Here is a 15,000-nt window from a genome sequence, read left to right as displayed (position 1 = left end):
GTTGGAGCGGTGACAGTCCGTTTAGAAGGACTTTGGTTGGTCCACACCACGGGCTGGATTAATGTTACCATGGAAACCAGAGGGATGTTTGGCCTGGTCACGTGGTGGTGCCCCACTGGCCAGTGCTGTAGTGTGGTTTATTGTAGTGAGGGTACTGTGGGGGGGCTAAGAGGGTGACCGAGAAAGTGTCCCTGTTACGCAAGGGTCTGTTTTTATTTCATTCAATTAGGAAAATAAATAACTAAAAAAACAAACTTTTATTACACATGTAACAACATGTGTGTAATAAATACATGCAGAGAGATCGCTTTGCTTTTTTTTACATTTTTATTTTCTGAAAGGTTAAAAATACAGGAGATTTACGAAATTTTAAAGGGGAGGACAACGGGAGAGAAGTGTCAAACACGGGAGAATCCCGGGGAAAAGGGGAGGGTTGACGGGTACGGGACTGACGTCTCAAAGGAGGCGTGGGATCCAATCAAATCGGTGCCGGTCCCATTGTGGGCGGTCCCGGATCGTGTTCCGGAACAAATGAAGCTCTGAAGCCCCGCCCCCTCTGATGTGGGAAGCCACCACGTCAACACCGGCAACGCTGGTATTTCTAAAACGAAACCTTATTTTTTTAATCACTGGGAGTCAATCCGTGTGATTGACATCATAATATTGGAAATTGATCCAGTATTCGTTGTTAACATCAGCCAACTGCCGCTTAACGGCATAATCGCGAGCAGTTTGGGCCGAAGCAATGCTCTGGTTCAGCTCCATCGACTCCCAATGATCGAAAAATAAGTTTAGGTTAAAAAACATAATTTTCCTCTAAACTCTGAGCGTACGAGAGTGACACCGTCTCCAATGCACATGGAAGCCTCATGGTTTTATTACCGAGTGTAGATTTATTAGCGAGCGACACGATGAGATGTTGGTGGTGTTGCAGCGTCTGGAGCAGCTGACCGCACACCTGAAGGACGAGCTGCACAAGATGAACATGAAGACGTCGCTGGAGAACCAGTACGTGGAGTCCAGAGCCGATCTGAAGGTCCACCAGACCCAGAAGCTCAACCAGTTGAAGGAGAAGGACCTGGAGCGCCAGATCCAGGTAGGAGACCCCGGGGTCAGTTCAGACCTTGGGGTCAGTTCAGACCTTGGGGTCAGTTCAGACCCAGGTTGTTGTTTTTTTCAGAACCTCTCCTCCAGGATCCAGGAGGAGCAGCGGATTCACCAGGTGACGTGCACCTTCCTGCAGCAGCAGCAGACGGTAAGAACCGTCGAGATCCTTCGGGATCCTTCCGGAACCTGTTTGTTCCTGTTTTAACGCTGAGGATTATGGGAAGTTTTGTGTCTCCAGCTGCTGGACGCCCAGCTGGAGCAGGTGATGGAGAGATATGACAAACACACAGAGCAGAAGGAGAAGGAACTCTCCTCCCTGAAGATCAGGAGAACCCAGAGCCTGGCCAGGCTGGAGGAGCTCAGCCACAAGGTCAGTGTCCACCAGTACAGACCAGTTGTACTGGGCGTGTCCCAGTGTCCACCAGTACAGACCAGTTGTACTGGGCGTGTCCCAGTGTCCACCAGTACAGACCGGTTGTACTGAGGGGCTCCCAGTGTCCACCAGTACAGACCGGTTGTACTGGGCGTGTCCCAGTGTCCACCAGTACAGAGCGGTTGTACTGGGCGTGTCCCAGTGTCCACCAGTACCAGGCTGTGGTTGTGTCCCTCCAGTACCGAGAGGCAGAGGAGGTGGTGATTAAAGACAGGAAGGAGAAGGAAGAGCTTCGTAAACTGCGGGAGAAGGAGGAGCAGGAAAATTGGGCTGCTTGCACGGTAACCAGCATCCCATAATAACAGCAATGTCTTTTCAACCCAGGCCTATGATCGGTATTTGTACTGACAATGTGACGGACTGGTCACAATGATGGACTCACTCTGATTGGACAGAAGAATATGGCGGCCGATCACTGAGCCTGTTTTTCAGGAACAATGATCAACTGAGTGAAGGTTGAATCACGTTGATCACTTGGTCAATGTGTTGATCTGTTTATTCTGCTTTCCAGGAAGGCGGAACTAGTTAAAATACATGAAGTGCAAAGGAACCTCGGTTAAGCTGTTAACTAGCCACTAGTCGTCCGGTAAACTAGCCCGTAGGTTAAGCTGTGAACTCATCTTGTTAGTCGTGTTAACTAGCTGGTTAACTAACCTGTTATCCGGGACTCGTGTGTTCAGATCCAGTCGTGGTGGAAAGGCTGCATGTTCCGTCTGGGCATCTTCCCCAACAAGAAGGAGAAGAAAGGAGCGAAGGAGGGCAAGAAGAAAGGGAAGAAGAAGAAATGAAGCTGCTTCCTGGAGAAACCTCCTCCTCCTCCTCCAGCCTATTGGTTGAATTTCAGTCGTTCACTTGTATTTGTTTTTGTTTTGGAGTGAATCTGTCTGATTAAAACACGTCTGGATCTGTTGATGTTTGATGTTGTTTCTGGTCCCATTCCCCCCCATCAGGAGCAAGAGCAGAACACCACCTCCATCCATCCACCGTGCTCCATCAGCCTGACTAGTGACGCACCACTTGGGAACCATTCGTTCGTCGTGAACAAGTTGACGAATTGTTCATCGTTTGGGGATAAAATTAAAAAAAGAAAACGGTGAAGACATTTGGCAGAATTCACACTGAATGTGACCGATTTACATGTTTTATTCTTCCTAAATAAATTTGGGGAGAATTGAATTGAACTGCCTGAATCAAACAAACTAATAATTGTAAAACTGAACGAATCATCACACCGTGTCACTTGTATAGAGTCCAATCATGACAGGAGCAGAAATCTTAAGTGCGGTACCAACCATCTCCATTGGTCCTGATCGTACTCTGGACCTGCTGGGGGGGGGGTCACAGGACTTTTGTTCTTCCCTTTTCCCACCTTTTCATAACCACACATGAATTCCGTGCTGTTTCAGTGGTGATGCACACCCCTGCCCGGTCAGCTCGCCACCTTCCCGATGAGAGGGACCTGCTTCTGGGCTTCTGAAGATCTACCGAGAGGCTTGACATCCAGAGGATCCCACCCTCAGCCCTTGTCCTTCCTGTCTCCGTCCAGACCACCCGGTCTAAACACCTGGTGTCCCTCAGGGCTCCGCCTTGGGCCCCTTGCTGTTCTCCCTCTACTCCAGATCCCTCCGCTCTGATCTCCTCCAACAGCTTCCTCCATCATTACGCAGATGACACTCCACTTTACACCTTCTACCCCCTCAGATGCTCAGTGTCCGGATGTCTCTGCTCCACCTCAAGATCCAACTGAACTAAACAAAACTAATCTTCAATCATTGGTCACATTCTAAAGTCCGTCTCGTTGACTCCGCCCCTCCATCACTGCTGGTTGCTTAGCACACCATCACCATGGGACCTCAGAGGTCGCTCATCCCAGTCTACTCTTCTCCTCTGGTGCCACAGTGGTGGAACCAGCTCCCGCTAGTGTCAGGCTGAACGATGGCAGGATACCTTGACTGAACCAGTGTTGCTTGTTCTCTTTGAAGGCCTGGCCGATCTCGTCGGTCCCACCACTAATGACCGATAATGATCCTGTATCGGTAGAATAATAAGTTAAACATATTTCAATATTTGCACTTATTTCTAAATTTTTCCAGAGTAAGTCTGTGCACCAAAAAAAAAACTTTCCTTGGGGGATGTTTCTCAACATCCGGCGGCACAACACGCCAGTTTTAACGGATGAGATTAGGTGAACACAGGTCAACAGGACAACAGTAATTGCTGGCTCTGATCAACGACACCGGGAAACACATTCAAAGGAGAGGTTTTATTTAATGCACTTAAAGTATAATCCAAGTCTTAAATCAAGACAAGATCAATCTTTTTTTATACATGGTTCAAGGTACACGAGTACTTGTGAAATAGTACTAGTACTAGTGAAGTACTAGTGAAAATGTAAAAAGTTGGTGAAGCGGTCAGTCCTCTGGAACATGGAAACCTCCGGAATGTCTCTGTGGGCGCCGGTCACATGGTCCACGGGCGTCAACACTAACATCTGTACAAAGTCGCCTAAAAAACCCTTTGTGGGATTGGATACGAACCCTGTCACTCAAACCTCCTCCTGCAACATGCCCCGCCCACCAGTCCAGAGCAGGAAGTGGCCGGTCCGAAACCAGTTAGCCAGTGAGGCTAAACTGCACATGTCCTTTGACCAGTGATGATGGACAGCGTCTGAGTGTCACCGTGGCAACGAGCATTTTACCAATTTCAGCTTTACATATATATTTATATTTACAGCATATATTTGTACATATATTTATGATAAAAAAAACTTGAACTCCTTATGAATCCAGCAGTTTCCATCAGCCAAGTCGTCCTCCACACTGCATACTGCTTACTACCTAGTGTGCATAGCTCCACCTACCTAGTGTGCATAGAGCTAATTACCGAGTGCCAATACCACTAACTACCCCGTGTGCATACCACGGACTACCTAGTGTGCAAAGCGCTATTTACCTAGTGTGCATAACTCCATCGACATAGTGTCCACATTACTAACTACCCAGTGTGCACACCACTAACTACCTTGTGTGCACACTACTAACTACCTAGTGTGCACAGCACTTACTACCTTGTGTGCACACCACTAACTACCTAGTGTGCACACCACTCACTGCCTAGTGTGCACAGCACTAACTATATATCATGAGTACAACTCATGATGAAGGTTTTTGGACCAAAACGTTGTTTTTTTTTAGTAGATGTATTTTTGGTATTTGAGTGTCTCTTGTTTGTGTTATCTTTGGTGAAATGATGCGACATTTCTCCAATGTCTTAGTGAAGATGTTCCCTCTTCCTAGTGTCCACACTTCATAATAAGTATAATAAATATCCTTCAAACAGCATTGATTCCTGTTTTGACAGAATGTCTGGAGTAGTTTTAACTGGTCGGTAAAATGGAATTAATAATTCCTCAACATCAAAACAAACATTTCATGTTTAATAATAAAATATAATCAAAACTGTGTCAAACACAGAAAATGAAGTTTGATTTTAAAAAGGCCTGGTTCCACCATCTGGACCAGTCCCTTCTGGTGTCTAGTCACTAACTAACTTGCTGGTGAGCAGTATGGAGTGGTTAGACCGCCCTCTAGCTAGTAAGCAGTATGACAGCATGCCCCGCACACCCCGAGTACAAACAGCTGAATTGCATTAAACTGTGGCGCAGATGTTTGTGTCTGTCTACTTGTCTGTCGTTCTACCTGTCTGTAAACATGTCTGTAGACCAAAAAACCTGTCTGTCTGTCCATATTGGATTCTGGGAACAGACATCTTTCCCCAGATGACAAACACCAAACGGGAAGTTGCTCTTTGTAACTTCCTGTCTGACAGTAGAACCTTAAAACCTATCTCTGTGTGTGTCTTGGTGCTCCTCTACATGGCGACAGGGGGCTGAGCTGTGGCTGCGGTTGCCGTGGCGACGGATGCAGTTGCTGTGGCGATGGTGTGTCTGCTCGGCACCAGCTGCAGCAGAGCGCTGACGGTTCCCGCCAGCAGGGGGAGCCGCTGCTGCTCCAGGACGTGCACGGGAAGACACAGCTGGCTCTACACACACACACACACACACACACACACACACACACACACACACACACACACACACACACACACACACACACACACACACACACACACACACACACACACACACACACACACACACACACACACACGCCGGAGGGATGTTTTTGGGCGAAAACAGGAGACGCAGAAAGGAAAAATCAACGAATGAATAAATAATAACTGTAACCATGGCAACAGAACAGATCAAAATAAAATATAAAAAGTGAAAAGAACGTAGCGGGAAAAATGAAAAATAAACAAAGATGGAGAGAAGCGAAGGAAGGAAAGGGAAAGAATGTGTGTGTGTGTGTGTGTGTGTGTGTGTGAAATATGAATCCGACTCCCACAAGGTTTTAATTTGTTTTAATGTTTTTTCTTCAGTTTTTCAGGAGAGATGTGATTCCAACACGAGGACGCTGCAGACCAGGCTCTGCAGGAAGGAAGTTCAGTGAACTTCCTGTTCCTGTGGTTCCTGTGGTTCTCACACCAGAACCCCAGATCCCATTGGAAGCAACATTTCTTTGACCCAAAGATTAAAAAAATACCAACACCCGTTTTGACTTTGTGAATTCCACCGGGTCTGATAATTAAGTTATTGTTCCTAATTGATCCCCAATTAAACCTCATGTTTGTTTTTGATTTATTTATACTTCCATGCATTTTGATACTTTTGGATCAACTCGGTATTACACAACACGCCATCCGACCCAAACACAATTAGCCAAAGTGAAATGCTGACGTGAAGCCGCGCGGGTCGGGCTCTGGTCCGGGTCGACCCGTAAAGATCTCCAGCTCCACAGACGTCGTATGAAGCCTCGAATCAAGATGAACAGGACACTTCAATCCCTGGGGGGAAATTTAGGGGCCGATGGGGGAATTTCACTCATCAGGAGCCGGGTTCGGGTTTCAGTGCCTTGCTCAGGGACAGTTGGTGTCCAAACTGCTTGTTGTGGCCTTGATCAATAGACTGAAATAGACTGTCAAACAGGACGTGACATCATCACAGTGTGTGGCGTCAGCCTGCTCGTCGACAGGGACTGGCCAGCGCTGCTTGTTTTCCTGATGCAGGTCAAACGCTGCGTTCCACCGAACTCACAACTCGGTAAAATCTGAGCTAATACTGAGAAAAGAGCGATGGAATTTTAACCGGAATTTCGTGGAAGATCGTTCGGACGCGAGTCCAGAGATAACAGAGCTGTCGTCACGGCAGCATGGTTTTGAAGGTTCCTCTTGCATGAGTTTTTATTACAAACCTCGAAATTGGATCCAAACTAAACTCTGCAGTTTCAGCTCCAGATTTGTAGAATCCACACGCTGCCCGACAAACACACTGACCGCGGCGGCCATGTTGAACTGAGGCGATGAAGTGGGAGCGCGTCCGACTCCAGTGGAAAGCACATTAACGACGGGCGACGCAGAGGTTCAAATGCAACTCAGGAAGTTCTACATTGAGCTCTGAGCCGCAGGGGGGTTCAGAGCGGTGAGTCATCGTCTCATCCAGGTGAACCACGACTCTTCAGTCTGAAACACTGAGGCTGGGACCGGGTCCTGCGGCGCTTGCTTTCACTCGGGAAGGCGCTCAGTCGTAACCATGACAACAGCACGCACACTTCATGACATGACAATCGCACACAAGGCACAGGGGGCGGGGCTTAGTCAGGCAGGAAGCAGACCTTATATGGAAAAAGTTGTACACTTTCAGCCTCCGTATATTTGGCTTTTATTCTCTGGTTATAAAAATATCGTCTACTTAAGGCAGGAAAGTCCCGGCGCCCTCTAGTGGTGGAGTTCAGGGCTTGAAGCTTGACATTTTCATGGAGCGTTTAACAAAAATAATTCATGTTGGATTTAAAGCCAGGGAATGTGGAGTGTGCTTTGTCAATGGAAGAGTGAAGTATTTGAAGTCATTCATCCTGTTTGGACACTCGGCCACCAGTGGGTGGTGTAGTAAAGCAACACCAACTAGTGACCCCATAATTTAATTGGCGAAGCCACGCCCTGGACAATCATCAGGACCAGAAGGGATTCATGGGATGATCCCCAGATTCTTTTAACTTCCTTAATATTAATGATTTGATTTGACGGTTCACTCTCCGCAGAACCAGACAGGAACCAGGGATAGGCCTTGAAATGAAGAATAGACGTTTGAACACGGACAAGGCCTTAAAATCAGGATAAGGCCACAAGAACAAGGATAACGTGATTCAAGCAGGTAAGGCATTCAAATTGGTAAAATTTGTCCAAACAGGAAAAGGTTTTGTTTTGGATGATTGACATCAAGCTTCCATGCAGTGCAAGAAGTTACCTGTGCATGTGTAGTATTACTGTAGTATTACTGTAATATTACTGGTTCCTGTGACATGTGTCTGTGTGCACTGTGGTCCTGTGTGTGTACTGTTCATGTACTTAGCGTGTACTTTGCGTGTACTAGTACTGCTTAGATGTGCGGGGCGATGTGGCAGTATATGGCACACAGCACTGACATGATCGACAGATAAAAGACAGCGAAGCCGGCCAATTGGATGGGATGGGGCGGGGCAAAAAAGGGCGGAGCCTTAGACAGCAACACACACACAGTGGCATAAATCCCCCTGCCCACTCCGGCTAGGACCTCCTCCACTGAACACACATTGTCCTGTGTGTGTGTGTGTGTGTGTGTGTGTGTGTGTGTGTGTGTGTGTGTGTGTGTGAGACAGTGAAACACAATCAGAAGGTTAAAAAAAACAACAGGATGGTTGGAACAAAGATGGAAGGAGAGAAAGAGAGAGAGAGCCGTTAGTTTCACTTCCGGTTTCTACCTGGAGGGGGGGCAGTGATGTCACAGCACCCGCACAATCCTCATTGGACGTCCCACACAGCTCTGACCAATCGAGGCAGTGACTCCACCAGACTCTGAAGGTGTCCTGTGGTATCTGGCACCAAGACGTAAGCAGCAGATCCTTTAAGTCCTGGAAGTTGGAGGTGGGGCCCCCATGGATCAGGCTTGTTGTTCCAGCACATCCCATACATGCTCCATGGGATCGGACCCTAACCCCACCCATCCACATGATGTAGAAGAAAAGGTGATTCATCAGACCTCCACCTTCCATTGCTCCATGGTCCAGTTGTGAAGCTCATGTGTCCATTGTAGGTGCTTTCAGGGGTGGACAGGGGTCAGCATGGACACTGTGAGCTCCCATACGCAGCAAGCTGCCATGCACAGTGTGTTCTACACCTTTCTATCATAGCAACATTCACTGTTCCACCACTTTGTGCTGCAGTAGCTCTTCTGTGGCATCGAACCAGGCGGACTAGACTTCACTCCCCATGTGCATCAATGAGCCTTGGGCCCCATGACCCTGTGGCTGGTTCACCGGTCGTCCTTCCTTGGACACTTTTGGTAGTAACCACTGTGGGATGTGCTGGAACAACAAGCCTGATCCATGGGGGCCCCACCTCCAACTTGCAGGACTTAAAGGATCTGCTGCTTACGTCTTGGTGCCAGATACCACAGGACACCTTCAGAGTCTGGTGGAGTCACTGCCTCCACCTCACAGCTGTTTTGGGGGCACGAGGGGGAGCTACAGTATTAGTGGTGGTTGTGGCTGATCAGCACACACGCGCACGCGCACGCGCACGCGCACGCACACGCACACGCACACTCACACTCACACTCACACTCACACTCACAGTGGTGATGGTTGTGGTGGTTGTGGCTGATCAGCACACACGCGCACTCGCACTCGCACTCACACCTCTTCTTGTATAATAAATAGGTATTCCATCCCTGCGGCCACTGTGACACCACTTCCTCTCCAGAAGCTCCAACTCCACAGAACATAATGTGTGTAGAAGCTGGATTCTGCTTCTCCGTTGGCACATCAGTGACTGTTTACATTTATACCTGTACAAATATTGTGTACAACCTTGTGTGTCCACTGGGGGGAGGTACCTCATTTAGTGAAGCACAATGTAAAGCAAACACAGAAGAAATGCGTTTGTTATTTTTTTTCCCCCCGAAACTTTATCCGAAAATCTTAGAACCAAAAGTATTGACCTGCAAATCCACTTTTGAACCTCATCCCCAAACAACCCTTCTATCTGCTGCATTCTCCATTTCTTTTGTTTTGTTTTTTTAAATAGAAATAAAACCCATTTAGTTGATTTTCACCTATCAGCGCCCACATTCATCAAATAAAATAACTCTAATTTGTAAAATACTAAGTGTGTTATTAATACTTAGTCGGACGCTACAAAATTGAAAGTGTCTGCTTCGTGCACAGTAGAGCCACAAATCGCTTGTCAGGGAAGGAGAGAAAGAAGGCTCCAGAAGACCTTGGATCAGGTCTTGATCGGGACCCGTCTCCCTCTCCATTACTTAGTGTGTGTGTGTTACTTAGTGTGTGTGTGTGTGTGTGTGTGTGTGTTACTTAGTGTGTGTTACTTAGTGTGTGTGTGTTACTTAGTGTGTGTGTGTGTGTGTGTGTTACTTAGTGTGTGTTACTTAGTGTGTGTGTTACCTGTGGAACGCCGATCCTGCGACACGCCTCCAGGAAGTTCTCAACGTTACGTCGACACTTCGCCATAGTGAGTTTAGGCTGCAGAGATCGAGAGCGAGTAAGAGAGCGAGAGAGAGAGTGCGATCGAGGGGGGAAGGGGGTTAGGCTGAATGTTCACATGTTTGAGGTAAAAAAAGCTCAGTCTGTTTTCCCAGAGTTCAGTCTGTTTTCCCAGAGTTCAGTCTGTTTTCCCAGAGTTCAGTCTGTTTTCCCAGAGTTCAGTCTGTTTTCCCAGAGTTCCCTGTGACTCACCACGGCGGGGGAGGGCACGTGGATGCTCGGCACAGATCGCGGTCGCACGTGATTGGCTAAATGGCAAAGAACCACTCCGTCCATCAGAGCTGCTCCCAGGTCGCTAGGCAACGAGACTTTGAGTCTGGCCTCAATGTTCTGAGGAGAGACAGCGAGAGACAGACAGTATGTTAATTGCAGGCCAGCGCTCCCCGTAGTCCTCGGCACCTCCCACTGAACCCTTGGGACACACGCTCAAGAGATTTTCCACAAAAATCGGCCACTAATCGACACAAAACACATGTAGAATGGTCTGGAAAATTCCCATGAGCCCTCAAGGATCCATGAGAGGGTAAAGAGCTGGTCCAGGACGGGACTGGGACCAGGACCAGGACCAGGACCAGGACCAAGACCAAGACCAAGACCAGGAGGGAATACAAATTGTTCCTCCTGGATCTGATCCTCCTTTCCAGTTTCCTGGCAGAGGCTTTACCAACGAGGCTGAGTCGTGGGATCCCTTATGGTCTCCCTTTCTAAAAATGGGGACCACCACACGTCCGTCAGTCCCCTGGTACTGGTCCTGACACGGCATGTCAGTCCACAACATCCACGACCTTCAGTATTTCTGGGGGGATCTCGTCTCCCTCAGCTCTTTGCCACTGTGTAGTTTTCTGATGACCTCAGTGACTTCCACAAAGGAGCTGGTTCTGATCCCTACAAGACCTTCCGGCCTGCCGGTACTTGGCTGCCAAATCTACCGGGCCCCGTTCTCCCCACTCCAGATGAGTTTCCCCCGGAATCATCATTTGTCTGGCCCCTCACCTGAGGCCAGTCTGCCATCGGTGGTCCTACCAGGCGCAGAGAGGCTCACAAAGCCCTCTAACAGTGCTGGCCAAGACAGCGCCACCTGGTGGACATAGCATCTCACTGACCTTCCGTAGTTGCTCCACGAGCTGGGCCTCCTCTCCGATCAGGGCGGGAGGTGCAGGAGGAGCCTCCTCAGCGCTGGGACGAGGAGCTGCTCCGTCACCTGGAGGACAAACAAAGCGATCAGGGACCCGCTCCAACCGTCTGGAGGAGTATCTCTGAGGACTTCCTGTCTTACCCTTGCGCTTGTCTTCTCTCTGACTGAGACGATACAGAAAGCTGTCTGGTCTCTGATTGGCTGCCCGACAGGAGGCCACGCCCCCAGAGGAAGGATAGGAAGGCGATTGGCTGGCTGGAGGGAGAGGATGGCAGCCGACAGCATATGACTCCAGACGTATTGATGAGTTAAAGATGTTTTTTTGTTTTTTTACCTAAAGCTTTCAATCATTGAGCGTCAACCGCAGTGAGTCAATTGATCCAGTATTGAGAGAATCACTGCCGTGTGGAACCCATTTGGTTCATATCACAAATATCACACTGGAGCTAAATGGAAATGGGAAATCTGATTGGCTGGAAGCCGTTCGCAGAGTTCAATCTAATGGCAGCACCGTGTCAGAGCAGCCAGGTGCAACCCAAATCCTTGCATTACATCAGACACTTTTGTCCAAAGCGAATATAATTATTCACACACACCGATGGACCTGGACATTGGGAGCAACCAGGGGTTAAGTATCTTGCTTAAGGACACTACAGCATGCTATCAGGAGGAGCCCGGGATCGAGCAACCTTCAGATTACTAGACGACCTGCTCTACCTCCTGAGCTACTGCCCCCTGAAACGTTCTCCAACCGCCAATGAAGACGTAGTAAAGCTCTCACCTGAAGGGGACAACGTTGCTCTCTCCTCCCCCTGCTGGACGGACAGGAAAATACACTGTGAGACCTCACACACTGACAGACAGACAGGCAGGCAGGGAGGCGCATGCAAATCCCTCTCACACAGTACTGTGTAATACTGCGTAGTAATACACTGGAACCAACACAACAACTAACAAAGCACGGTTTGGATGAACCTCCGCATGCAAATACCATAATACAAACTTTCAGACTGTGACCGTGATGAAGGTCTTTCTGGCTGTAACAGCAAGCATACACAAAAATACCTCTAAAACCCTGGCAACAAACTGCGGCACACATTGAAAGACTTGATTTCATGCCAGGAGTGAAAAACTGGACGGTTCATCAGTACGAGGATCACATGTCTTGGGATTCTCTCAACAGTCGTCCAGTCCATCACCTCATAAACAACTGTGGAGTCTGGATCCTAACCTCCTCAACATCATGAGAGGGGGCTGTGGGAGAACTCCTCGGCTTGATGAAGAGCGTTCAGGTTGGAACTCTCATAAAGGTTCGTACAAATACATATCACTCGAGAGGCAGGCAGAGAGACAGGCAGGCAGAGAGAGACGCAGAGAGAGGGAGCGAGACAGGCAGATCTCAGAGAGTTGCAGTACCTGCAGCAGACAGGAGGAGGAGCTATCTGCAGGACGAGAACAACAGCCATCTACAGAAGCACCAAGAGACTGACAGACAGACAGGCAAGAAGAGAGACAGACAATGGGGTAGGTAGGTAGAAAAAAAAAAAAAAAAACAGCAAATGGAAAATAAGAAGTTTAAATAGTTAAAATAAAAACTTAAAAAAATGAAAAAATAATAATTCAAAGATTGGATTAATATGGAGGACAGGAAAGAAGAAAAGAAAGGATGACAGGCTTGTTCTCACACACACACACACACACACACACACACACACACACACACACACACACACACACACACACACACACACACACACACACACACACACACACACACACACACACACACACACACACGTTTTATGACCAATAATATAATAACCGTAGGTGTACTGTATATGGAGTACTTATGTGTGCTTATCTGTGTATATCAATACACACATTATGTGTACTACCTGTCTGTGTGAACCCGGGCGTCGCTTGATGGTGTTGGTGTCAGTGTCAAACTCAAACACCAACACACACTGAGCAGCACTCTGAGACACACACACACACACACACACACACACACACACACACACACACACACACACACACACACACACACACACACACACACACACACACACACACACACACACACACACACACACACACAGTTTGGACAAGCCAAGAGAGGAGTGAAATAGAGAGCGAGAGCCAGACATAGAAGGAGAGAGACAGACAGGATGTTAGCAAAGTTAAGGTTCTGTTACAGTCGCCGCAAGTGAGCAGATGTAGTTGTGCGTTTCTGTGTAGATGACGTGGTGTTGTTCTTCTGAAAGACAGGGGGCGCTGTGCAGAACCACCGGGGGAAACCGAACATTACAAAGAAGTCCTGAGGGAAGGATATATACACTACTCACAAAAAGTTCGGGATATTTTTCTTTCGTGTGAAATTTATGGAAAATGTAAAAAGTTGACGCTCCAGTGATATGATATGATGAAAGTAGGGCATTTAAGTAGAAGATACAATGGTGATTTCCTCATCTCAAACAATTGATTGAAACAAAAGCCAACAACAGTGGTGGGTTTACCACAACAACAAATGTCAACATCTCAATAACTTGTCATGTGCCCTTGAGCATCAGTTACAGCTTGACAACCACGTCTCATGCTGTTCACAAGTCGACTTATTGTCTGCTGAGGCCTGGCCCCCACTCTTCTTGAAGGGGGCCCTCAGGTCATTGAGGTTCTGGGGTACAGAGTTACCTCTACACGGCCACTCAGCTGATCCCATAGGTTTTCTATGGGATTCAGGTCTGGAGAAAGTGCAGGCCACTCCATTTGAGGTGCCCCAGTCTCCAGCAGCCGTTCCCTAATGATGCCTCCTCCATGAGCTGGAGCATTGTCTTCCATGAAGATGAGATGAGGCCTGTGTTGTTCATGCAGGGGCACAATGACTGGATGAATGATGTCATTCAGGTAGTATGGGCTTGTCACTGTACCATTCACATAGTCTAGGGCAGTTCTGTATTGACTAGACACACCTGCCCACACTGTAACACCACCACCACCAAAGGCTGGTCTGGTGACAGTGGCTGATGCGTAGCGCTCTCCTTGACGTCTCCATCATTTCTGCTCAACGTGAATGGACTTTCATCAGAGAGCAGCACTGAGGCCCCTGGTCCCTCGTCCAGTGTCAATGCTCCCTGGCCCCTGCAAGACCATGATGCCTGTGCCTGGTGGTGTGGTCAGGTGCCCTTGCAGGTGGTCTAGCACGCAGTTCACGCTGATGTAAATGGTTTTGAATGTTCTGACGTGACACTTGGTGCCTCTCACCTCCCTTAAATGTGCCTGGTGTTGAGTGGCATCATCATGCGGTTGCGCAGGGCACTGTTCACAATGAAGCGCTCATCAGTGTGGGATGTGGCCAAAGGACGTCCACTTCTATGTCTTTCTGTGACTCTTCCAGTCTCTGTATCTCTGTTGCAAGCTGCTGATGACACTCTGTGACACTCTAAGCTCAGTGGCCACTTCCCTCTGACAACATCCTGTTTGAGGCCTAGCAAGGCGAGGTGCTGTTGATCAGTTGTTGGTGGTGTCTTGGTGTCATGATGTCAACATGTGAACAGCATGATGAAGAGGACTGTTTAAATACCAACTCTAATTGAACCAGGAAATGTATTGGTGGATTCATGGGTCAAACACCTGTTGTGAATTTTTCCGTTCAGCTCCTTGTTAGAGAA

At 48.1% G+C, this 15,000-nt stretch overlaps 2 protein-coding genes across 6 annotated transcripts in view; one reads left to right on the top strand and one right to left on the bottom strand.

Annotated features, from left to right (window-relative positions):
• The window catches only part of LOC307235270 (dynein regulatory complex protein 9-like), a gene marked incomplete at both ends in the record, with an annotated part of 4,720 nt that extends 1,703 nt beyond the window's left edge, over positions 1-3,017 (top strand). Inside the window, 5 exons of the mRNA XM_080007304.1 lie at positions 935-1,255; positions 1,346-1,477; positions 1,720-1,821; positions 2,491-2,545; positions 2,947-3,017. Of these exons, the coding sequence (XP_079863430.1) occupies positions 935-1,255; positions 1,346-1,477; positions 1,720-1,821; positions 2,491-2,545; positions 2,947-3,017 (681 nt within the window). The remainder of the gene's footprint in view (positions 1-934; positions 1,256-1,345; positions 1,478-1,719; positions 1,822-2,490; positions 2,546-2,946) is intronic.
• A 771-nt stretch (positions 3,018-3,788) lies between these two features.
• Positions 3,789-15,000, bottom strand: part of lrch3 (leucine-rich repeats and calponin homology (CH) domain containing 3) — a gene marked incomplete at its 5' end in the record, with an annotated part of 27,018 nt that continues 15,806 nt past the window's right edge. For 4 of the 5 annotated variants that reach the window (XM_080006993.1, XM_080006996.1, XM_080006995.1 and 1 more), the window contains 6 exons: positions 3,789-5,581; positions 10,099-10,176; positions 10,390-10,527; positions 11,301-11,398; positions 11,474-11,587; positions 12,114-12,147. In XM_080006993.1, coding sequence (XP_079863119.1) covers positions 5,411-5,581; positions 10,099-10,176; positions 10,390-10,527; positions 11,301-11,398; positions 11,474-11,587; positions 12,114-12,147 — 633 coding nt within the window. In that variant the 3' untranslated portion in view covers positions 3,789-5,410. The remainder of the gene's footprint in view (positions 5,582-10,098; positions 10,177-10,389; positions 10,528-11,300; positions 11,399-11,473; positions 11,588-12,113; positions 12,148-15,000) is intronic. The other variant, XM_080006994.1, reaches the window with a different exon arrangement.

Source organism: Zeus faber (genome assembly GCF_960531495.2).
Source record: "Zeus faber genome assembly, chromosome: 9".
Classification (NCBI taxonomy): Eukaryota; Metazoa; Chordata; class Actinopteri; order Zeiformes; family Zeidae; genus Zeus; species Zeus faber.
The sequence above is the reverse complement of the archived record's forward strand: the minus strand, read 5'-3'. Positions and strand labels throughout refer to the sequence as shown.